Below are 24,806 nucleotides of genomic sequence, written 5' to 3'. Positions count from 1 at the left end.
AATGTCCTACACCACACCGTTTAATTCATATAAAGTATCAACAAAATAGGGAATATATATCCGTGAATAGTTTCATCAAATTGGTAAGTCACTGAATAAAAAAGAATCTTATTACTCATCCCCTGTGATTGTACATATGTAAATACTTTGCGTTTGGGAATGCATCTCATTAATATGTATAAGCAGCAACACCTGTGCTGCATTGCTATGTGAACCAGTCAGAATTGCCTTGAAGACGGTGACAGATGGTTACCGAAACGTCGGTGGAATAAATCAGTTGGTTGTGTAAAAAAAGTATTTTCTATTTAGGGAATATATATTACACTGCAAACTTTGAAACACGTTTGACCATTGCTAATAGTTAGGGAAAGCTCTCTAGTCCCTAGCGACGGTAAAATTAGCTCGGTCCATGCTGTATAGACACGTCCATGGCCCAACGCCAAGATAACCTACACACAGAACCACGGCATATTCTACTCTCTTTCCAGATGGCGAGGTCTGGGACTCCGGCTGTTTTTATTCTATCGCCTTCCGTACGATTCTGAACAAAACTACAAAAAGGTAAGGCGTGCTCTATACTCACTAAATGCTTCTAGATAGGTCCGAGAGTGTTGAATGTATGTCTGTTCATGTAACCGGAAAATTGCCTTCGCTATACCCAATTTCGACGACGGTAAATTTTGTAAGATGTATGGGAATAACAGCTGAGGCAAGGGTAGTGGATGACGTTTTATCTGATATGTCAAGCCTAGGTTACACATAGCCGAACATGGCTCCCGAACGCTAGCCGACTCAGGTCGGCGGTAGTTCGGGAGCATTCTGACCAGTTTTTGGGCCTCGCCTATCTTTGGCGCCGAACATGCGCCGAAGATACGCCGATCATCTCCTAACCAGTACACGAATTACTCCCGAATGGGCCCCGAATGCTTTCTAGCTTACTCCCAACCATCCTGACCTCTAGCCGCAGACTGCCGAATCTCTCCTGACTAAACCCCGACCGATTGCAGACCCTCTCACGAATTAAATGGACATATTCAACGACTTTCAAAAGAGGGGTCATTTTCGGTTTTAATTAAAACAATCCATTCTATCATGTTGTCAAAATCACCGAGAGATCGAATTCGGATCATGGCTAGCTTTAATACTGCTTTTAGTGTTCTTCTTTGTTTTTGGTCGTGTGAAGGTCGGGGGTGATTCGCCCACGTTCCGATAGTAGTCACTTGGTTGAGAATTAGTTAGCAGAGTTTTGTCTACGGCCTTGGGGTGAGTTATGGGTAGGTTGGAAACTAGTTGGGAGTAAGTCAGTAGTGTTTCTGGCGTGGTTAAGGTTCTAATTTTACTACTGACTCAATCCCGAATACCAGCCGAGCACTAGCCGACCGCGCCGAACACCAGCCGAACACCAGCCGACCCATTTCAGACCCTCCGTCCAGAGCCGAATGTTTTGAAATTTTCAAAACATTCGGCTGGCGCAGCCGAACACCAGCCGACTCAGCCGAACGCCAGCCGACTCGGCCGAACGCCAACCGAGCTAGCTCCCGAATCACTCCCGAATCACTCCAACCATGGTCGGGGGAGAGTCGGGAGGCCATGTTCGGCTATGTGTAACCTAGGCTTCAATGAACCCAAAGTCCCGAGCTATTTACATGATACACATGTATGATAAAAATCCAGCGTGTCTATCATTCGTGATTATCATAGTTCCTTGGCCCCCAACCGTTAACCGACCGCATGGTTTAAAGATACGGGCTTATCGTTACTTGTTCTGCCGTTACTTTGGATTCTTGTCACATACATACAACGAAGTACTGTAAATGCAGAAATGCTCGCGGTGGTTTTATATTCGCGGTTTTCGCGGCACTTAAAACCATCGCGAACATTTTTGTCAGATATTGTAGCTGTATGTGACTATAGCGCTACTGCGAACACCCCATTTCCGCCTTAGCGCGAAATTAAAACCACGTGAACTTGAATGCATGTATAGTATTTTGAAAGGGCAAAAATTGCATCAAAAAGATCTAAATGTGGATAACTCGTCAGAGTTAAGGCAATAACTGGTCATCTAACCCCGTTTCAGTACTTAGATATGAAATTTAGAAGGCAATTGTATCAGATGCTGTGCAATTGGCAACGAAAGAACGACATTGCTTGCGTACAATGCCCCTTACTCTGATAAAGCAATTTTCTTCTACTGGTAGGTGTACTTAAGCAGGAGAAGCCCGGGTCATTATCGGAGTTGAATACACGAAAAACGTCAATAAAGCCATCAAATGGGGTTCCAGCTCGGTTACGAAAAGCACACAGAAATAAAATTTTGTGGCTGTATTGAAGAGCAAGTTGCCGGTATAACCGCCCTTCGGTGTAACAAACCAGCTTCGCAAGGACCAGGTTGGTTATACTGTAAATGCAGAAATGTTCGCGGTGGATCTATGTTCGCAGTTTTCGCGGCGAAGTTTTCAGCGCGAACTTAAAACCACCGCGAAACCTTTGCCCACCAATGGCTTTAGCGCTACTTGCGGGGTGACATACCCTTTCGTTGGCTGACACAAGACGGGGATGCGCCAGGTCTCCCGTCCGGGTGAATGATGTAAATCCCCGTATGGCTGATACGACATGGAGGTTCGCCAGGCCTCCATCCGGGTGATTTGTAGTGAATCACCAACTCCAGACAGAAGGGTTTGGACCATCGCACACCGGGGCATGCCCCTACTCTTTTTCGAAAGGTGTGGTGCCATGGGTTCTTTCACGTGCGCGGGGTGTGGCTCCCCCCAAACACTGCGACCGTTGAGTTGCAAAAAAATTGACAAATCAAATTTCATAGATAAAGAATGATATTGTTGTATTTCAAATCATACTTCTATCCTGTGTATCATGTTCAAATGATGAAATCAAGGACAACATTAATCCAATTTTGGTCACTGTATGGTCACCCAGCGGTAACCGTCCAGTGGAAAGCGGGAATAAAGGATTGTCTCCTCCAGGGAAATCATGAGTACCAAGTCAGTGGATATCCGCACGTTCATTGCTTATTGACTAGTTTTGCGCAATGCAATTCCTAGACGAACAAAAAAGTGTTAGACGTCAGTGAAGCATTTCAAGTTTATTGCTTCGTCAGTGCACTGGATTGAGGTAATCATTTGGACTGTTAAGATAACATACTTGACGTACGGTCCACACCTTCCCAGTCCCATTTTTTTTAGGTTCTCCAACAGTTTGGCTACGGCAATTTTTCTACTTCCACATGTACACTGCATATCAAGGTCGAGGGCTAAAATTGCGTTGTACAGTCAATGAGTTTTCGGATAACATACTTGACGTACGGTCCACACCTTCCCAGTCCCTATTCTTAAATGTTCTCCAACAATTTTTCTACGGCAATTTGACGTCCACATGCACACTGCATATCAAGGTTGAGGGCTAAAATTGCGTTGTACAGTCAATGAGTTCTCAGATAACATACTTGACGTACGGTCCACACCTTCCCAGTCCCTATTTTGTTAGGTTCTCCAACAGTTTAACGACTGCAATTTTTCTACTTCGACATGCACACTGCATATCAAGGTCGAGGGCTAAAATGGCTTTGTACAGTCAATGAGTTTTCAGATAACATACTTGACGTACGGTCCACACCTTCCCAGTCCCTATTTCTTATAGGTTCTCCAACAGTTTTGCTACGGCAATTTTTGTACGTCCACATGCAGCGATATCAAGGTTGACGGTTAAAAATGGCGTTGAACAGTCAATTAAGATCTCAGCTAAGGCTATTTGAATGAAATGTAGCATATAGTTTAATCATTTGATAAACTGGCGTCCTGTGGCGCAAGTGTAGAACTCGTGGCTGTCAAACAATGGGACCCGGGATCGAATCCCAGGGGTGCCCAGTGGCATGTCCGAACTTGCGCCCCGACGTTGTGCCCTTGGGAAAGGCACTTTACACGCCTTCCCACCTCAGTTAGAGGGACAAGTCTCCAACGGCAGCTGTCTTCATCTGGCGGACGAGAGCAGCGCCAGGCGGGCTGGCGTTATCAAGGCGGACCTCGAGTGTAAGAGTCATCCGGCAGCTCGCTGAACCAGCACGTCTCCCTCGAATTGGTGCCGCTGGAGAATGCGGATGCCCAAAGTGTGTGGGTCTCATATTCGCAACCTGTCATCCACCTTAAACAAATTCACGCGAAGGCTACCGTGTCAATTGACACGGTCACCATACTCGATCTGTATTTGTATCTGTATGATGTATCTGTACCATGTATCTGTACTATGTATCTGAATACGAATAAAGATAATACGAGTGGTGGTTGCCATAAGAGAAGAAGAAGAAGAGAGATGATAAACTGGAAAAGTATGTCGAATTGACACCATGTTGACAGAAACACATCTATTACACAGAATCTACCTGATAAAAGCGAACTCTCTGACAGAGCAAATTGATGTAATAGATCAATTCGTCTATGACGTAAATTGCCCGCTAAATCTATGTTTAAGCCCGGAGATCAATGAAAGGTTAACGATGTTAAATATCGATCTGAATTGGCATGAATCAACCTTGAAAAGTTGTGAATGTCTTTTAGGGGAATAACTTTAGATTTACAGACTACGATCAGCACCCCTACAGTACTCAGTCTGGCAGAATCGGCCATTCTGCCATATTGTAAACTATAACCTGGCAAATGGATCCCAGGGCCGAGCAAAATAGCTTTTCAACCATGAAAGCTATGGCTGCGATGGCTTGAAAACCCAGTTTTCGTCTGGCAAAAGGTTCGATAAATTTGTTTTAAATCCTGATGTTTGGATAAAAGCTCGTATGATATATCACGAATATTCACGATAAGCCATAGAAGGAAATTTTAGTACACTAAAATGCTGAATTGTAACAGATGAAAAGTTTTAGAAAGACGACGTTGCACATTATGGCGAGATAATGGACGAAAAATAAGGCTCCAAATGGATTTGATACAACATGCTAATACCATGTACTGAAGGTTATGTGTCGCATTTGATACCCAGCGACATAGACACATCACATCACACCACACCACATTACAACACGCAACTGTAACGTCTTATAGTCTCGTTCATGTGTTATTCCTAACGTGCAGGTCTCAAAGAGTCTGTACCCCAAAAAATGAACGGCTGCATGAACGTGTGTTTATATCGGTGGGAAATCCTCTTTTAGCTAGCCCGACTGATCTCAAGCGTCAAACTGATGAAAGCTTGTTTGTATCTGAAGACATCAGTAGGAAAAGTTCGGCAGCCGCGGGCGAGGTCGGACGTACACAGCCGGGCAATGTAGGTGATGCGGTCATGCGCTTACAGCTGGAAAGTGCCTTTTTTTAGGGGTGTAGCTAAGTGCAGTTTGTAATTGCTATAAAAAGAGATTGTGTGCAGTGAAGATGTTGGCAATTTTTTTCCATGATCTAGGGTAAATGTTCTGAACAAAGAATGAATAACAATGGCACATTTTCCATAGCTTCATTAAGAACGCGCCCATGTAAAACACGTATTATCACATGTAAGCCCATGGAGCGAAAAAACCCTCATGAATATGAGACCTTATCTGAGAGAGGCATCCTATGTTTTGACGTTGTCGCCAGTTCCACCATCAATAATGGATTTGTCTGCCCCTCAGCGAGTGTCTGAACCAGATGGAAACACAATTTATGCGAAAACTTTGGTTTGAAGCCACACTCCTTTCAACACCGCAACTCTGTACTATGGCTGAATTCCAAAGACTCGAAGTTCTTTTTTGTTTTGGGGGTAAAATCCTTGTACAGTTAGAGCAAGGGTCGAGGGAGCAAGACCGTCAGATGCAAATATGCGACTGGCAAGACCTGACTAACTAAGCTGTCTTTAGAATTTGTCAGGGGAGTTGGTTCACCATAGGGGTTCTTTTGCCAGGCGCCTGGAAATGTCAACCTTCCCGCGCACTGACTGACTCTCTTGGCCAATTATTCCCCCTTTTGCCGACTTCTACGAAAACCCCTGTGGTCTAGAAAAGACTGCCCTTAATAGTACGTGACAGAACTTGAGAGTACACATGCTCTTAGCAGCAAAGCAAACTTTTCGTCCCTCAAAATGGATGAAGAAGAGCCTGACATGTTCTTGTAAATAGATCACCAGAACAAAGCGATTCCTTGATTAGAAGTAACAAGCTACCAGGACCGATTTACTTTCCAGTTTCTTTCCCGCCCATGCTATGCTGATCCGATGTCGTCGTGTCTTCGTGTGTTGCTTTCTCAATTACCGCAAGTATCCCTTTCACTTCCTGAGTTTAACACTGAAGGGAGAGGGGACCTCCAAATGGACTTTCCTATGCCACTCATGGTTAAGCCATCAAAAACAATCACTTAAAAACACACGTCTACATCTACATTTCAAACCTCAAATCTTTACCATGTCTGCAAAGCTGGATGGGTCAGGTTGCTTTAGGTAAAAAAAGTAGGAGGTCAACTCCAGCATTTTAACGAGCTAAATCCAGAAGTTTCAGATGGGACCAGGATTTCACACACACCCCATCCTAATATATTAGTCCAACCAGAAGTAAAGGGCTCAGAGGTCAATCCGAGATCAAAACATGCCCCAAAATAACCTATTTTGACCAGGTTTTTAAAATACACATTCTTCTGTCCTCCCTAGCAGAAAACTGGACCATTCTGACCAAAATTTGCCCAGGACAACAATTATTTCAAAAATAAGTAAGCAAAATACGCACCGTGCACTCTACTGTGAAACTCTATTAGCTGGTCCCATCCCAAGAGCCTAGCTGGAAAGGACATGGTTTTGGTACTTTTCCGCCAGATAATATAACTAGCAGACAGGGGTGTAACACGTGCACACTGCGCACAAAAATCTCAAACGACCTGATCAGTCTCATAAAACATCATATTAAGCTGAATTATTGATATTATGTCCCATTTGAAAGTTCTAGTGTTCATATTGGAACGTAGCTCTTGATATAAATATTGTAGGTAAGCTAACATTCTTTCATATGGCTTTTTTTCATTCATATAACAGAGTTGCCGACAAAGACACTTATCCAGTGACTGCTACCCTTTAATCATACACTCAGAACATATCACTTGACCCACGTTCAGAATAATACACCTGGCTTTGACGAATGATATATACAACGATAGAAAACAATTAATTACAGAATAGATTAATAATAAGGCTGATTAATAAGGCGTAATGAAATGTTATGGTTGTCATCTTCGTGGATATCTCCCAGACCGACCCCTCCTCCCACTCCTAATGATTATCACCAACAGGAACTTTCGTGAATGGTGAAAACTTAATGTTGGGAAAACTAGCTTATCGATAACATGCTTATAAAAGTACAAATGTATTGGGGACTTCTTTCAGAGACTGCTAGCGCTGTCTGAGTTGTTCCTTTACAATCTTTTCACGTTGGCTGTATTTAGTCTCGTTATTCGTTGTTACCTTGAAAATGTGTATTTTTTTCAATTTATTTATTGGTTCAGCATGTACATGCCAGGGTTGCCCAACTAGCCGGAGGCTATTACTAAGGGTGAAACTATGTGAGGCCGACTGTAGGTTTTTGGACCATCGCACACCGGGGCATGCCCCTACTCTTTTTCGAAAGGTGTGGTGGGTTCTTTTACGTGCGCGGGGTGGGGCTCTCCCAAAACACAACACGGGACCTCCATTTAACGTCCTATCCGAGGGACGTCCCTAACCCTAGGTACTCATTCACACCTGAGTGAAGTGAGGAAAGTCATGATAAGTGCCTTTTCCAAAGGCACAACGCCGGGGCGCATGTTCAGACATGTCTGGGGGCAGCCCGGGATCGAACTTGGGTCCCCTTGTTTGACAGTCGAATGTTTTATCCATTACGCCAAAACTACGCCGCCTTGAAAATATCAGATGATCGTGTAGCTTTTCCTATGACCTTGTCATTTTATTGGTATGCCCTTCGTCCTGACGTCAATAAAGTCTTGGGATTAATTCAATGATATTTTGCCCGAGGCAACTTTTCAGTTCTGGAATTATTCTGGCTTTTGGCAAGGCGAATTAATAATACTGATTAACGATTTCCGTTTAGCTAATCAATTTTATCTACTGACGTCAGTGTCTATTGTAGAGCACAATATATGATGTGGTTTTGATTTTGTTGCTGCAGCCGTTACACTTTAAAGACATCATATCTTATACATGATAGACGTTTTATAGATCACTGAATCATAGATGTTATATAGTTGTCTGTGGGGTCGTGTGGCGCAACGGTAAGGTATTCGGCCCAGAACCCAGCGGTCCCGGGTTCGAATCCCCTGACGTCACCGATGTTGTGTCCTTGGGAAAGGCACTTTACACGACTTTCCTCACTCCGCCAATGGGTAGAAATGGGTATACTGTTCTCTGTACGTGGCACTGTTGAAATAAGTTATAAAAAAGTAGAGCGCCACGTTGTCCTTGTCTGTCCAAAAACGACATAAAGACAAACCTAGTGCTGATTTTGTCACCGACAAATACATATAGTCTTAAAAATTTCAAATCCGTACACATGAGTCTGTCTCTTTAACGTCTTTGGTGAGCGCCACGCATTCGGCGATTGGAAACATTTTAAGTATCGAGCTCTTGTGGTGATTTTCGAAACTAAGCCAGTTCTAAAAAATTGTTGTCACGTTGAGTGACGTTCTCTTCGATCATGCAGTAGCTCAAATAGTTTAATATGCCAAATGCGACGATGTTGGATACATTTCTAATACAGTAACTGTAAATGCAGAAATGTTTGCGGTGGTTTTATGTTCGTTGTTTTCGCGGCGACCGCTTCACCGCGAGCTTAAAACCAACGCAAGCATTTCTGTCCAATACTATACCAGTATGTGATTATAGCGCTGCCGCGAACTTAAAACCACCGCGAACACCCCATTTTCGCCTTAGCGCGAAGTAAAAACCACGCGAACTTTGATCAGAGTATCAAGAAAAATAAATGTTACGCCGTCAGTTTGTAGTTATGTAAACAAACTCGCTGTGTAACACTCCTTTTGATTGCTTGGCTCTTTCTCGTATATTCTGAGTGTTTTCTATACAATGTACCGTTTGTATTCTCTAACACGTCTGCTACTGCTTATAGACTATTTCTATATATACAGACCAACATGTAATATTTAGAATGAATAAAAAGACTCTTTTTACACAACCAAGAGATTTATTCATCCGACGTTTCGGTGGCCATCTTTCACCTTCTTCAATGCAATTCTGACTGTTTAACGTTGCACTGCAGCACAGGAGTCGCTGCTTGTAGATGCATTCCCAAACGCAAAGTATTTACATATTTACACTGTTTAATACAGGGAATGGCATCCACAATGCGGTCCCAAACGTACAGGAGTGTAATACATAAACTACTATCAAGCAAAAAATCAAGCAATGCAGTGATCAACCTCTATTTCTTAGGAATTGTGGATGCCATTGTGGACGTCATTCCCTGTAATAATAAAATATGTAAATACTTTGCTTTTGGGAATACATCTACAAGAAGCGCCACCTGTGCTGCAGTGCAATGTGAACCAGTCAGAATTGGACTGAGGAAGGTGATAGATGGTCACTGAAACGTTGGTGGAATAAATCTATTGGATGTGTAAAAAAAAAGTCATTTTATTCAGAGACTTACCAACCTGATGAAACTATTCACGGAAGTTACATCAAGATTCATCGCATCCTTATCTCAAACCCATCTCTCTCTTTACGGATTTTAAGTAAGCAACATTCAGACGTCTAGACAAACATTAAGTATCATTTAAAGCAACGTTCTAACCTCCGGGCATTGTCCCTGGCAAGTTGTCCATAACAACTGACAAACGGACAATTGAAAGCAGCTCTTTTTTTTTTTTACTTCGTTTTTTGACAGACAATGACGGCCTGGCACTGCACTCCAAGTTTTTATAACTTATATCAACAGTGCCACGTACAGATAACAACAAACCCATTTTTAAAGTTTTACACCTGGGCGAAGTGAGGAAAGTCGTGTAAAGTGCCTTTTCCAACGGTGGCGTCAAGGGGATTCGAACTCGGGACCTCTTGGCTCTGGGCCGAACACCCTGCCGTTACGCCACACGACCCCACGTGCTCTTTGGAATCTAATTGGCAATATAAGGGTTGACCTTTGCCTGTCTAGCATATCATCTCTGACGTTAATGACGTACATTCATACTAAACTTGGTGCAAGTATGTATCAAATCATACCGGAAGGTGGTCACTACGTTTAAAGCACCTGTACCTATATCTGTATCTGTATCTATAGCCAATATAACAACCCCTCGGCGTAACACACCAGCTAGAAATGAGAACCTTGTAATTTATATTCATATCATACCACCCCACAAGCAAAACCAAGGACCCTTTGAAATATGAAATGATAGACAGGGAAGAATTGAATACTTATTATTAATCTCTTTCTGAACAGTACATTACTCCATCACATCCGCAAAAATGAGTAAAATCATATAATGGTGACATAGAATATGGAAATATTTATTACGCTTGCTTGAATGGTCCCCGAATTCGTCACCCTCTGCATTCTACGCCTTCTAAAGATCATTTTGTAGCCATCAAATTTATTAAAGACTGAAGATATGTGTACGTGTTATCGTTTTTATGTAGCTGTATCTCCCCTTAACATTTTGGTCTGTTTAGCTTCCAGTAAATGATAAACCTGTGCACTAGTCATTCATATGTTCGAATTCCCTAAAATGACTTTTTTTCCATCGAACTTTCTAAATGTAGAAAAAAATTCAGGGTAATTTCCTCTGCAGCATTAAGCGGGCTCTTTTGGTCTGCAATGTAGAAGGATGGTTCGTAACCGTTCTACATCATAGATTTCAATTTTAGCTCTGAAAAGAACACAATACAATAAGCCTGACACTGAAGAGTTTGCGTATACTATCAGATTTCAGTTGCTGGTAGTCTTGCATTTTTGTATCGTGTTTATATGGCTTAAGTTTCTTTCAACAGCGATGTCTTATGCATGCTCCTTACAAACGTTTAGCCACCGGTGGATTGCCTGATGCAAGCAGAATGTATTGAACGGCGTACGAAGCAATTTCGGTCTCTCTGTACTGTCTGGCAAAAGAAAGACTCGGTAAATTGAAACCTGTATAGTCACTAATGGTCTGGACATGTCAATACCTCAATCCTGTAGGACCATTCTTTTTCTTCCAGGACGTCCATAACATCAGTTATAAAGCCGGCGTCACAATTTATGCGAGCGTTGGCCGACTTTGTAGATCGTCCGAAGCTCGCCGAATTTCAAAATCATCCGAGCGTCGACTGTAGTTTCCAATGAAAATCTCGGGTGACGTCCATCGAACACTAACAACTAAAAATCCCCATGGGATGGTACCATCACTTGGACATGGACGAAGTCAGTATCAACTAACCTGGTAAAAGGCCACTATTTGGATCAACTTTTATTTCTGAAAATCGCCCGAAGCCCGCGTAATCGACAGGACGTCAGCCGTACTTCGGCCGAAAATGCATATTTGAAGCCAAGCTGAATTTCTTATTTGTGACGGGGGCTTTAAGGACTGTTATATCTGTTAACGTCAAGGAACTCACAGAGCTGGACAACCGTGAAGCCGTTAACGTTGGAGAATAGTTCACATTTATGTTATGGATAGATATGCTACCTCGAGACGTCTGTGCCAGGGCAAGCCCATTAGGACATCGTGCCCCATTGTCGTTTGAACAGTGAGAACTTTCTAGACAATCTTGCAGACTTTACTTGTAATCTACCAGCATTACCAAGCCACGTAGTGCTCCCGAACAATCAAGAATGATAGCCAAGAAGTGCGACTTTTGTATATAAACGTCCATCAACGAAGATTTCAGCTTTAATTTCATATCCGGAATTCCGCAGGACAACTTTATAACATTTTTAGATATGTGTCCTTTTTTTTTGCTTTTCGTCCTCGGGGGGGGGGGGGGAGTTTTGAACTCACGTTCCAACTAGGCCTCTGTTATGTATTTATATTTGTATTTGTTCAACTATTCACCACCCTCGTAAACCAGGGCCGCCTATCGCTCGACGTTACATCGCGAGCGTAAGCGGCCCTGGTAAAATGGGCCGCTACATATGGTTATAGCTACGTCACCTGCTTCCCCTCATCGGAAGCAGCGCACAAAGAACGCTGGGAAGCTATCAACCAATCAGGTTACGTGTTACATCGTTGCTTTGGTTACCCAAAACAACTATCGGCTGACATTTGTTTTGGGTGACCAAAGCAACTATGTAACGTCGAGCGATAGGCGGTCCTGGTTTACGAGGGTGCTATTCACACGTCTTGTCAAATATTTCATTTCCATAATGTACAAGTGACGGCGAGAATATAAGTTGAGTACAACTTGAGTACAACTTGATTCCGCCGTCACTTCGTCTATGTCACTTCATTTGTATTATTTGATGTTTTCTTTGAATAAAAAACACACAGACTATAGTCAATAACACTGTATATCATATACTGAGATTTTAGATTTGACGTCTTTCTTGTATTTTCTCTGATTGACTGAATACAATACCGTTTGGCACCTACAGAATTCAACATATATCGGGGGGAGGAGGTCCCGGGCTAAGGCGGGCAGGCCTCAAGCCTAGCGCGGAATGACTCAACAGTGAGAGCCGTAACAACCGCACCAGGCAGGGCGTTCCACTCGGGGATAGTGCGGGGGAAGAAAGAATGTTTGTAAGAGTCTGTCCGGGCATTAAGTGGTTGAAATTTGAGCGTGTGGCTCCCTCGGGTGCGCCCCTGAGCTGGTTTTAGTAGACTATCTGTGTTAGTATTGATATAGTTATTGATTAGCTTATAGAAAAAGCTGACGTTTTACTTAGAACTGTCACTAGGCGGACTGATTGACTTTCAGTATAGGGCATTCGTTCTGAAGGTAGTCATATATCAAATTCTAAGATATAGATTTTAAATTTGATATTTTTTCTTTCCGATTGTTTCTATAGCTGGTGGGCTGATTGCATTTCCTTGTAGCACACACGTTCTTAGAAATCTTCATATATCTCACAATATAGATATTAGAATTGGTGTTTTTCTTGCCAAATATCGTCATCTCTGGTTGACTGATTATACTACCTTTTGGGATATATAGACGTCACCATACATCATTTTCTACATATTGTATTTCAATTCATAACATTTATACTGAATTCAAACTTAGGTTGACTTCTTTTAGTTTTGTGAGGAGATATAGAAATCTATATATATATATATATATATATATATCCGCTACATTCTCTTGTCATTAGTATTATTCAAACTTTGCCATTTCTTGTCCGGAAGTTAGTCTATATCTTGTATTATGATGTGGTGTGACGTCATTGCGCTGTACCCCTTTCATCAATTTCGCTGAAATGTACCAAGTGCCATAAAATGCATGTTACCATAATATTCTCGATTCATGGTTTTTGCAAAACCGGCCATAAAACAATCAGCGAAGCGCCACCGAAAACATATCAACTACTCGAGGGGGGGGGGGTGCTCGGTCGGTTTGGGGAGTACCAATCAACACATCCTGCCCACCTATGGTTATCGCTTTCCGTTGCTATACATTCACGCAAGCTTATACATGAATTCTAAAGTCTTATCGCACATTTACAGTCTACCTACAAATTGCTATATTCCCCTACCATCGCACGTCGTTTGTTGCACTTCAACGGTCAACTTGATGGATTTAGTTCTTCAAATAACGATGTTAAACTATTTCGCACCATAAAATCTATCAGATTTAGTCAAATACCAGGTGATGTTTCATATCCGTGAATTGTTTCATCAGGTTGGTAAGTCACTAAATAAAATGACTCTGTTCTGCATTAATATGTGTACTGGATAGAAATACTCTTTCTACACAACCAAGAAATGTATTCAACCGACGTTTCGGTGACCATGCGTTTGGTAGCGCAGCTATAAGCAGCGACACCTGTGCTGCAGTGCAATATGAACCAGTCAGAATTGCCTTGAAGAAGGTGACAGATGGTCACCGAAACGTCGGTGGAATAAATCTCTTGGTTGTGTAAAAAGAGTCTTTTTATTCGATTTTCATATCGTCGGTATGACATTTAAAAAGTTTATTCCCACATTTAGACAATATAATCTAAAGATATCCGGATAATTAGGTCTAAGGATGACTTTTTTTATCAACATTTTTATCTCAAGACGAACTATTCTGTTCAATCTATTCCAAAACAACTAGTAAGGTAATTTTCCCTATCTTGCCTTGCCACAAGTATAATCAATCCCACGCTTCAAACAGTGTCACACCCAACACCCCCTCGACATAATGAAATAGCCCATCTATTTATGAGAGTGTTCGAGGCTCCCTTACCGCACAGAGTCGCTCGGCATCGTGCGGAGTGACGGAGTGCTGAGATCACTCCGCCGCTGCTGCAATGTAGACGCATCTAAAACCCACTTTCCTGCAGCTCAAGCAAAGATTTATTCGGTAAGTACATTTTTCACGTCTACATCATTTTTTCACGATTTTGACCAGCCATATGCATCTTTGTTGTTTTTTTACCGTTGGCCTTGTTTAATTCTTGGAGACACTAGCCTTTAAAAAATAAATAGTTATGCTAAAGGAATTAAATCCGCCGTTTAAGAATGAAAAGTCCCAAACAGTGTGGTATGAGTTGTTGCATTTTGTTATGTACAGAAAATCCCACGCTAAGCCTAATGAAGATGTAAAACTCTTCAGTGCAAAACTCCCAGACCGTTCGGTGTAATATGACGAGCTGCTACCGCGCCGCGTGCCTGCGAAGCTGGTGTGTTACGCCTAATGGCGGTTATACCGGCTATATAGATACAGATACAGATACAAATTGAATATCGCAATTCAGCCCTTTTGGGCTGCAAAGAGAGTTTACTAAATAAACCAATCATCTAATATGATAGAATATACATTTTAAGGAGGAAATCAAAACGCTGGGCAATTTTGAACTAGTCAAATGTGTATGTTTAAAACAGCAGACGGAGTCGGAGGATATAAATTGACAAATCCTTTATCCCGACTCCACAAATGGAGGTTTTGTACAGTAGCCACTCGCACTGGTATACTACATCATATAGAGTAACATTTCACAGATTTCATCCCGATACTGAAAAAAATATTCTTTTTACACAACCAAGAGATTTATTCAACCGACGTTTCGGTGACCATCCGTCACCTTCTTCAGTGCAATTCTGACTGGTTCACATTGCACTGCAGCACAGGTGTCGCTGCTTATAGATGCGCTCCCAAACGCATGGTCACCGAAACGTCGGTTGAATAAATCTCCTGGTTGTGTAAAAAGAGTATTTTTATTCAGTGACTTACCAACCTGATGAAACTATTCACTGAAGTATACCATTTCATTCATTCATTCATACATTTTTTAAAAAAGAATCGAAAGTTGTCACGGCCTTGCCCGTGGTCCATGGCATAAGAATAGGGTTCTATATCTGCTGTTGAAACAAAGCCATCTATCACTTCAGTACACCAGTAACAAGTCAACATAAGTCTCACATAAAACTCCCAAATGGCGCAATTTTTTCAAGTTTTCAGATAATGGTGTTCTTATTCATCAATTTATTTCAATTATCTCGGTCCTCATGGTGAATTATAGTGCGAGCCATGTTGAGGTCAATCGGCCCCTGTCAAGTTATGGAACCAAGTTATGGAACAACGCCAGAAATAGCCCCTTCTTCTTCTTCTTTTTTGGGTTTGGTAGCCAACATCAACTTGTTGATGAATCTGCTACACTCGACGGGTAGTGCTGGTGCTGGGAATGGTTTCTGATGATTTTGCCAAGTAATGGGGGGGGGGGGTGTCTAGTGTCTTGCTGAGTCTTGTGGGGGTGAGCTTCCCTGTCCCTGAAAGACGCCAGGGAGGGGGCAGCTACCATTATAAAGTCAAGGGTAACACAAATCCAGTTTAGGACGCAGCGACGCCACCAGCGTGCCGCGGGTCCAATGAGAGGAAAAGCGCCATACTTCTCCCTCAGTCTGAGGTCGCCCGTATGCACCAACTTCTCCCCTATGGGTGATAACGCTATCTTCAAGACTTGTTTTTAACGTTAGTATTTTCCAAGTTTACACCGCTGCAGTACGTGGATACGTATACGTTTAGTTATATTTCTGGTGTATTTAGCATAGCTTAAAGGGTTGCCGGTTGTCTACATTGGTATTCCAGTCACTATTCTAATGTCTAGATTCGGAATTAGCCAGCTTTAGTTGGAGGTTTCCTTCAACCGTTCCGAGACCCAAGGCTTGAAGGAAACCCAAGGAATATTAGGGCCCGAGAATTGGATTTTGAAAGTCAATTTATTTAGTCATCTCTATACATGATTAGTTCAAACAACACTATCACAATGTATAGCGACGTCCATGATGCAAAAAATTGACGTCGTTGTGATGTGAGAACCCACTGAAAATCATCGCCGGATTTTTTGTAGGCTCTCAAACCTAAGGAGATCATCGTACGGCACATTTTTGTGCGGTTTGAAAATCCTCAAAGTATGAAGTTATTACGCCAATGTACTAAACACTGTTAGTAAATGTCACTACCATAAAGATTTCAGCATTTTTTTGTTTCCATATTTAAGGCCCTTATATTGCGTTGGTTGCCTTTAAGTAGGCTTGTCTTGAAGCTTCATATATCATCCTATCAAAGGCCACCGTACATGGCATAACTATTTCTCTTTAAAAGGAGTCCTAAAGTCCAGGGGGGGGGGAGATATTTTCCAATAGATGATGATTTTAGGAAGTAAAAATGAATACTTTTTACAGTATACGATAAAATACCCAATAGTCCAATGCGCATCAAAAAGCATTGAGTATTCGACCGAATTCCCCAGATGACCCTCTATTTTCTGATTAATTAAATTAAACAACCTCAGCCTATAGCTTATTAGAATGTGCCTGGCAAGGCCTGACAAAAGTTAGATTACAAAAAAAAATGTCAGTGTGGTTAACTCGTCTTGCTTTGTGTTCTTTTATATCTTATTTACAATTAGCCTTCTTATTGTGCTTAATCCCCTTCATCTATGCCGAAAAATACTCACCATTAAAGATGTATGTTTACACCTAGGGAATACATGGGTAGGGTCTGCAAGAGTTTAGTGAGTATCATACTGTTTTAAAAAACACACCTTGTGTAATTCACCATAAGCAAAATTTTGTAAAAAGTCGGCTGATTATGTATTCATTGATATATAATCTAGTGGAAAATAACACCGCCTTCTGAAGTTTAGGACTACTTTGATATTACCAGAAGACGAAGAGAAGATTGTTATTCTATCGACCATCACAAGGCTATTTCCATAGCTGACCTGGAAGGAATGAACCCCATGTCCCCTTATGAATAAGGCACGGCCATAATGTCAAAGATTTATGAATAAGTTACAACGTCCCCAAAAGTTCGCTTCATACCATTAGGCAGCTGATAAAAGTTGCAATAGCTTTAAATACACTCCTTAAAACGTGCTGGTATGGTATCACAGTGAATATTACTACAGAGCGTTTGGAACTCATGCTACCCCTATGGCAGATTATCTATTGGAATGATACCGTCATAACTTACAATTTTTAGATATAGAACTTTGTCAACATAAGATCTAAGAAGTTGTAAAATATACCCTTTGTTAACCTCATAAGGGCCCGTGTGTTATGTTATACCCTTTATTATGCGACCTTTACCTTTTACAAGAGTGGGCGCTACTTACTTTTAGATGCACATGTATCCAGAGTGGCTCATACAAATGTAAGTATAAGTACCTGTATACGCCCTGCTGACTTTCTATGCATGCCCTAATTGACGCTAGCGTCTCTGCAAGTATGTGGACTAATGCTTGTGCGTCATGAATAACATCCAGAGGTCTGTCGTGCACTCACACGCCGGATCTGGCCGTTAAAAGGGTTTGTGAAAACGACAGAACAATTTCCCTCAACCACGGTATTGGGAGGCAGAGCCCGTCCCTCTCTCTCCACCGCATTTCACCTTCCTAATCGAAGTCAGGTACCCGAAAGTCTTGTTAAGTGCCATCCTTCAAGGACACAACAACTAACTGGGAACGCCAGTAATTGAATTAACACGGGACCTCTCGATATCGCGTTGCCTAGCCACTCAGCAGTGCAATTCGACGCCAGGAAGATATTGATAGGAATATTTAGGAGAAACTTCAACAGTTGTATGAACCTGAATGAGACCCTCTTTAAGAAGAAGAATAACTTTATTGCGCGACTATTGTAGCAGGTACAAAGTATGGCAACAACAGTAAACATAGAACAAGACAGAAGTATGGAATAAAACTATTCACTACTGTAACAACAAAATAACTATCTTAGGTTTTACATGATTCAAGTCGGGCTTATGTTGAGTATCATTATTTTTTCTAATAAAAATACAATCTTTTTTATATTTGCCTTTTTAACACTGCATGAGCTGTTGCATCTAAATATATAGTACTTAAATTGAGAGAGGTGAATAACTCATCGCGTAGAGCATCATATTTAGTGCATTTCATAATAAAGTGAAACTTATCAATTCGATTTGGACAGAATGGGCAAAACCTTTGGTCGGGAGCTACATTAATTTAAAGTATCTACCTGTTTTCATATTCAATCTATGGCTACTTATTCTTAACTGTGGTATCACTGAGGTTAAAAGGAAAACCTAAGAGGTTATCAATCATCAGACCCTACACGTTAAAGGCCATATTTGACCAGAACGTCGATTCAGTCATTTAGATCTTGACCGCATCAAACGACTGTATATTTGGTAGATCACTTCAAGTGTATCTCTTTCAAGGCGCTTAGAGCTTCTATTTCATCGTACCTTACAGTGTACGGTCATGATAAGAGATGGTCTTGACCGCTTCAAAGGGCTGTATATTTGATATATCACTAGAAGTGTATCTCTTTCAAGGAGTTTAGAGCTTCTATTCTTCGTACTTTACAGCGCCAGCCATTGGAGGATATTCACCTGTCAACCTTGCATGGTGAATGACATGTAATGGTTTTACGACCCATCTTCCTACCGCACATCTCCATCCAGTTGAAGGTTGTCCAAAGGTTATCTGCGACATGTTACACCAAGTACCTGGCTGTTTTTCGTCTGGAGGGTACTCAGGGGGGTCATCAGAATATTCATGCTGTATAAGGCAACTGCTGCCTAGTCCAAGTTTAATGTCAAGTTGCCAATATGCAGCTATGCTTTTTGATTGAGAAAAGTTGTCCACGATATGATATTTGCACCAAGTACCTGGCTGTGATTCATCTGGAGGCTACTCAGGGGGTTATCAGAATATCAACGCCGTATAAGGCAACTGTTGCCTAGTCCAAGTCTAATGTCAAGTTGCCAATACAATCATACTTTGTATTGCGTAAAATATCATCTGCAGTACAAGAAAACTCTCCTCTTGAGTTAACTTCCCTTTTAAACTCGTTTGTTATACTTTCATGAGCACTGTATGGGACATATTGATCGTCACGATTATCTGCTAAACGTGATTCCTAAACAAGAGTGGTATAATACAGCTTTTAGCAAAATCGTTATGCTCCTGGCGTCCCACCTGACAAACTTACAACAATCCATTTCAAATACCTTGTCATTTTTGTTTGTCGCACCAGTAGCTTTCCGGTATAAACCATTTGGGGATATGTACCTGCGTCATGCCTAAGAGCTATAGCTTTACATCCGCTGCCACACGGAGCTGAACGTATTCCCTAGATAGGATTTGCCGCCAGCTCGGCTTGTCGACATCAGTTCAAAAGCCGTCCCTGCATGTCAATTTCTTGGAAAACTTGACCTGAAAATTGTCAATGTGCCCTTCCGACTCACCACGCTGTATTGACCTGGACCTTTGAGCGTTTCTTGCCAGACTGGAGTAAACCTGGCATTACATATGGAAAGTTACAAACTCTCTGCGTAGTGTGCTTCAAAAGAGGTCGCTAACCCTTTCAGAAGTTTAGTTGCAATAACATCAAAACAACATCTGAAGAGAGGCGTCCTGATGCAAATTTTCAACAACAAAAACACGATATTGAAATGTGAGATATTAGTCTGATTTAGATTTTAAAAACAAACAATGTATATTGTTGATATGACTATTGACAGCAGTCTACGGTGGTTGCATTAAGTACATTTCGGTGTAGAAAAGTTGCATCTTACTAGTAAGACCCATCTCAGCAGAAAAACTCATATGAATAAAATGAAATAAACACAATATATCCTTTCCCATCTTACCTCAGTCAAAGAAGAATATATATTAAGGAGTCCCACAAGGAATGGTCCTCGTACCGTTATTCTCCCTTTGTCCGCCTTAGCTTTTAATGGCAAGACAGCTGCAGCGTTTATCCATTGGCACATTATCCAGACCTTCTCTATCTCCAAGTCCATCTTGCGAACTTTAAAGATTTTTAAGAATTTGTTTTGGTACAGAAATACTGACGCAGCTAGCTGAGAAGGTCATATTTGCAATGCTAGCCATACCAGATAAGCTTGGTTTTAACTTTTAACGTTTGATTAAGTTTATCTGTGAACGGTTTAATCCTTTAAGCCTATCAAATAGCCACTTTAAAGCAATTGATTGCTGTTGTAGTGTCAAAGGTGCCATATGTTAAGCCAACTGAGCTAGATTATGGATTTTAAGGACGTATGACCTGACATGAACGGTACAAAGAGTACTAACTCTACCTTTAAACAGCTTTTATCAAATGTTACTTAAAGATCTCATCACCTAAGAACTGGCAGTAGAGTCTTCGATGTATACGCCTTTTCAGCTGTGGTATTTTTCAAGACTGACAAGAAAGAGATACCCAGACCTCAAGTAGTTTTGATTGAAATTTAAGTAATAACTTTGATACGGATTATACATTGGTTACAGTCTTAAGAATAAAATTCATGTAAAACCACAGTTCAAGAACTCGTGACCTACTAATTCATTATCAACTGATTAACGATGAGGTACGACGGCATATCTTTCGCTTTTTCAGTTTTTTTTTCCAGATATTTTAAAAAAAGTTCTGAAGCAGCGCAAATATACCCATGAACACCATACCAACTTTTGCTTTTAGTAACTTCGCATTCTTCATTATCATCTTTCAATTCCGTCAAAGATGTCGGCATCTTGTGATACTAAAAAAGACACATAGCTTTGACTTAAAAAGTTTAAGATGTCTTGAGTGCTTTTGCGTGCGACGTAGTACTTAAAACACCCACTTAGAGTCATTTATAACAATAACCAATCGATGCTGAGGGACTGCAGACATATCCAGTAAGCCTTTAAGTGTAGCTTTAAAGAAGATGAAAACAAGCATTACTTCAATTTCAAACGTTTATCAAACATCGTTGGGCTGGTGAAATTGGTATAGAGTCTTGTTTGATTTGTGTTCTTTTGATTAAAAGCTGATGAGAAAGAACTGCAGAACGCAGTCAGTTAAATCGAAATTATGGCAAGGCTGATATGTCTTAATTCTATCAAGAATTTCATTATCGATCTTTGACGGTATGAAAAAGCAAATCAGGCCAGGGAAGAGCTTGAGTTGAAGCTGACTTAAGCTAGATGACTTGTGATTTCTACTCACATATGAATTTATTTATTTCGATTTACCACATTTGTGGAAGGATTGACCCAGACCGGACTGTAAGGTTTGGACTATCGCACACCGGGGCATGCCCCTACTCTTTTTCGAAAGGTGTGGTGGGTTCTTTAACGTGCGCGGGGTGTGGCTCTCCCCAAACACGGGACCTCCATTTAACGTCCTATCCGAGGGACGTCCCTTACCGAAGCTAGGTACTCATTTACACATGAGTAGAGTGAGGAAATTTGTGTTAAGTGCCTTTCCCATGGGCACAACGTCAGGGCGCATGTCCAGACATGTCTGGGGCAAGCCGGTATCGACCGCGGGTTCTCATGTTTGACGACCGAATGTTCTAGCCGTTACGCCACACGAGGCCACATTAGTGCGATGTCTAGTGCCACACGCAATGTCTAGGGTCTCTTCAAGGAATACGGAGATGAATTTGTGCAGCAGCGCTAGACTTCGTAAAAATCTTAATGATAAAATTTTCACTCAAAAAGATACGTCCCATTTACCACTGGCAATTATGTTGTTTTTTTAATGGTTGCCTAAGGCCTTTGCCCATTATAGATATACCGTGATATACCGAACCCTACATTTTCCTAATTTGTTTCTTTGTTCACTACTTCTAGTTTAGCTTTACATTTAATAAAAATCCATAAATAATTGACTAGGTTGTGATAATTTCTTTATTGTACTGTATTCAGACTATATTGTTTCATTTATTTATTGCCAATCTTATTTCTCTTGTTTAATTGATTTATATGAATTGTTATAATTTGATTAGAAATGAATATAAGGGAGGCTTTTACATAGGCACATAGTGTCTTATTCACACTTGTATATTCATTGCTATGTCCCTTTTTTAAGTGCCAAATAAAATAGATAAATAGACAAAATCGTGAAGCATTATTTTGTAGTTTCTGATCATAAACCTTTTTGGGGGCAACACGAAGACATCCTCATTTAGAAATTGGCGTCAGTGTTCGCATGCCTTTCTTAATTGAAAACCTTTCACCATTTTGAAAGGTTAATGCTAGAATACCTTTCTACAATAGTCCTGGAATATATGATACCATTTACATATATTCTTTAGAATGGCAAAATTACACATTGAATGCATTTACTTGTGAAGGAGAAAAATATTCATGTTTTAAACATCTGGAACATTCAGGACTTTGCTTAAGCTTTTTACTGAATGTCTCGTGCAAATCTTATGAGAGAATTATTGACCTATGAGTGCCCAGCTTTTAGAGAACCGCCTAAAGAAGTGGCACGTGCAATAACCTGGTGAGCGGAGCGGTCACCTTGCATTTGAAAGGTTCTGGGTTCAAATCCCAGCCGAATTACTACGAAAAAAATTTAAAGGATGATACATAGTTCTTCCACTGATTAACATTCGTTGTGGTTTTTGCAGAACTGCACGGCAAAAAGGCTTTATGTGGTCACCAGGTAGCTTTTTTATACATATAAAGTAATAATATAACATATATAACAATAACATTGTTAGAAATAGCCACCCTTATGATTCATGATTGACCCTCTAAAGTCGTAGTTAATGTTAGTAGATTAGTTAACAAGAAACATGTATATCTTTGTTTTATTTTGGAATATTAATTTTTATCATATCTACAGGTTGTCTCGTGGACTCAGCTGAATAATCATGGAGAACATAAGTAACATGTCCCAGCCCATGACTGCCGACGAGTTGTACGAAGACTTCGCTCCGAACATGACAGACTTCTTCCACCAAGACTCTGACGGTGAGGTCCTCTGGGCGAAGATCTTCCTGTGCACGGTGTACTCAATCACCATGCTGACGTGTGGGGTCGGCAATCTCCTGCTCATGGTGGTCATCGCGAAGTACAAAGAGATGCGGACCATCACCAACGCCCTGGTGGCGAACCTGGCGCTGTCAGACTTCCTGGTGGCGGTGTTCTGCGTCCCGTTTATACTCGACTACCACATCGTCAGGCCTAACCGGCCGTGGACGTACGGCGACGTCACCTGCGCTGTCGTTAACTACGCCAGGATGTCGTCTCTCTACGTCTCCACCAACGCACTGCTGGTCATTGCCGTTGACAGGTCAGTCATACTTATATTACCGCTGAAATTTTCTTTTATTCAGACATTACTTGAACTTGAACTTTATTGAATCACCACCTTGCAGGCATTTAGCCTGAATTGTGTTGGTGTTTACAAACTTCGTTATCAACAATGTTTAAAAATGTTATCCAATTCTGAAAACATACTTAAAATTCATATATAACAATTTTGCTTAAAATTACAAATTACAGACATTAACTATACAATAATTGCACGATGAGTTAGGCAGACGTCATACGAAAGTTGATGCATATGGGATATAGTGCGTTAATTGTGATTCAACATGGCAAGGGCCCTGGGGATGAACGATTGCGAATGTCTGTTGGACCGGCTCAATGGCAGCTTAAAACGGGGAGCCCGACGCAGCTGGTACTGACACTCAGTGGCCGGCTGCAGGAACTGATGGCAAGGATGGGTGGGGTCAGCCACCACCCTTCTGAGTTCTCGTGTTGTCGCCTCTCGTCTCCGGGACTCCAAGGTAGGTAGCTGTTCGTAGGGTATAGAGATGATCCTACAACAGGACCTCTGGACTTTCTCCAGCTCTTCAGCCAGACCGCGGGGTAGACCTCCCCACACCGGTGAGCCGTACTCCAGTACTGGGCGGATAAATGCCTTGTAGATGTCGAGAAGTACGTCTGCTGGTAGCCCGGCTCGTTTCGACAGTCGCAGGTAGTGAAGCCGAGGGCGGACCTTGGACAATATGTAGTCAATGTGTGGGCCCCACGACAGGTCATCACTGACTATCACACCGAGGAGTTTGAATTTCCTCACTCGCTCGACCCTCTCCCCGTTCAGAGTAAGCGGAGGGGGGTTCACTGCCTCCTTGCGACAACTAATGACCATGTCTTTGGTCTTTTTAACGTTAGCTGCCATACTGTAGGATTTTGCCCAAGAGTCAACTTCGTTAATGGCAAGTTGCATCTGGCCTGGTAGTGATCCCATGAGCAGTTCTGTGTTTGTCAGATCATCTGCGTACTTAACTGGGGCTACACTGATCGGGATGCCTTTGTCAAGACTGTTCATAGCCAGGACAAACAGAGATGGCGAGATGATCCCACCCTGAGGTGTTCCGGCGAGTACTGGGCGTGGCGAGGAGACACGCGAACCCCACCTGACACGCTG

The 24,806-nt window shown here is 41.6% G+C and overlaps 1 protein-coding gene across 1 annotated transcript; it reads left to right on the top strand.

Annotated features, from left to right (window-relative positions):
- Window positions 1-466: 466 nt before the first annotated feature.
- LOC136445686 (prokineticin receptor 2-like) lies at window positions 467-23,761 on the top strand. Its single transcript, XM_066443820.1, has 3 exons — window positions 467-561; window positions 23,214-23,663; window positions 23,749-23,761. The coding sequence occupies exons 2-3, from the start codon at window positions 23,242-23,244 to the stop codon at window positions 23,759-23,761; spliced, it is 435 nt and encodes a 144-aa protein (XP_066299917.1). The 5' UTR covers window positions 467-561; window positions 23,214-23,241.
- Window positions 23,762-24,806: the final 1,045 nt, after the last annotated feature.

The sequence above is a fragment of the Branchiostoma lanceolatum genome, chromosome 12, assembly GCF_035083965.1.
Source record: "Branchiostoma lanceolatum isolate klBraLanc5 chromosome 12, klBraLanc5.hap2, whole genome shotgun sequence".
In the NCBI taxonomy this organism is placed as follows: domain Eukaryota; kingdom Metazoa; phylum Chordata; class Leptocardii; order Amphioxiformes; family Branchiostomatidae; genus Branchiostoma; species Branchiostoma lanceolatum.
This window is presented reverse-complemented; position numbering and strand designations above follow the sequence as displayed.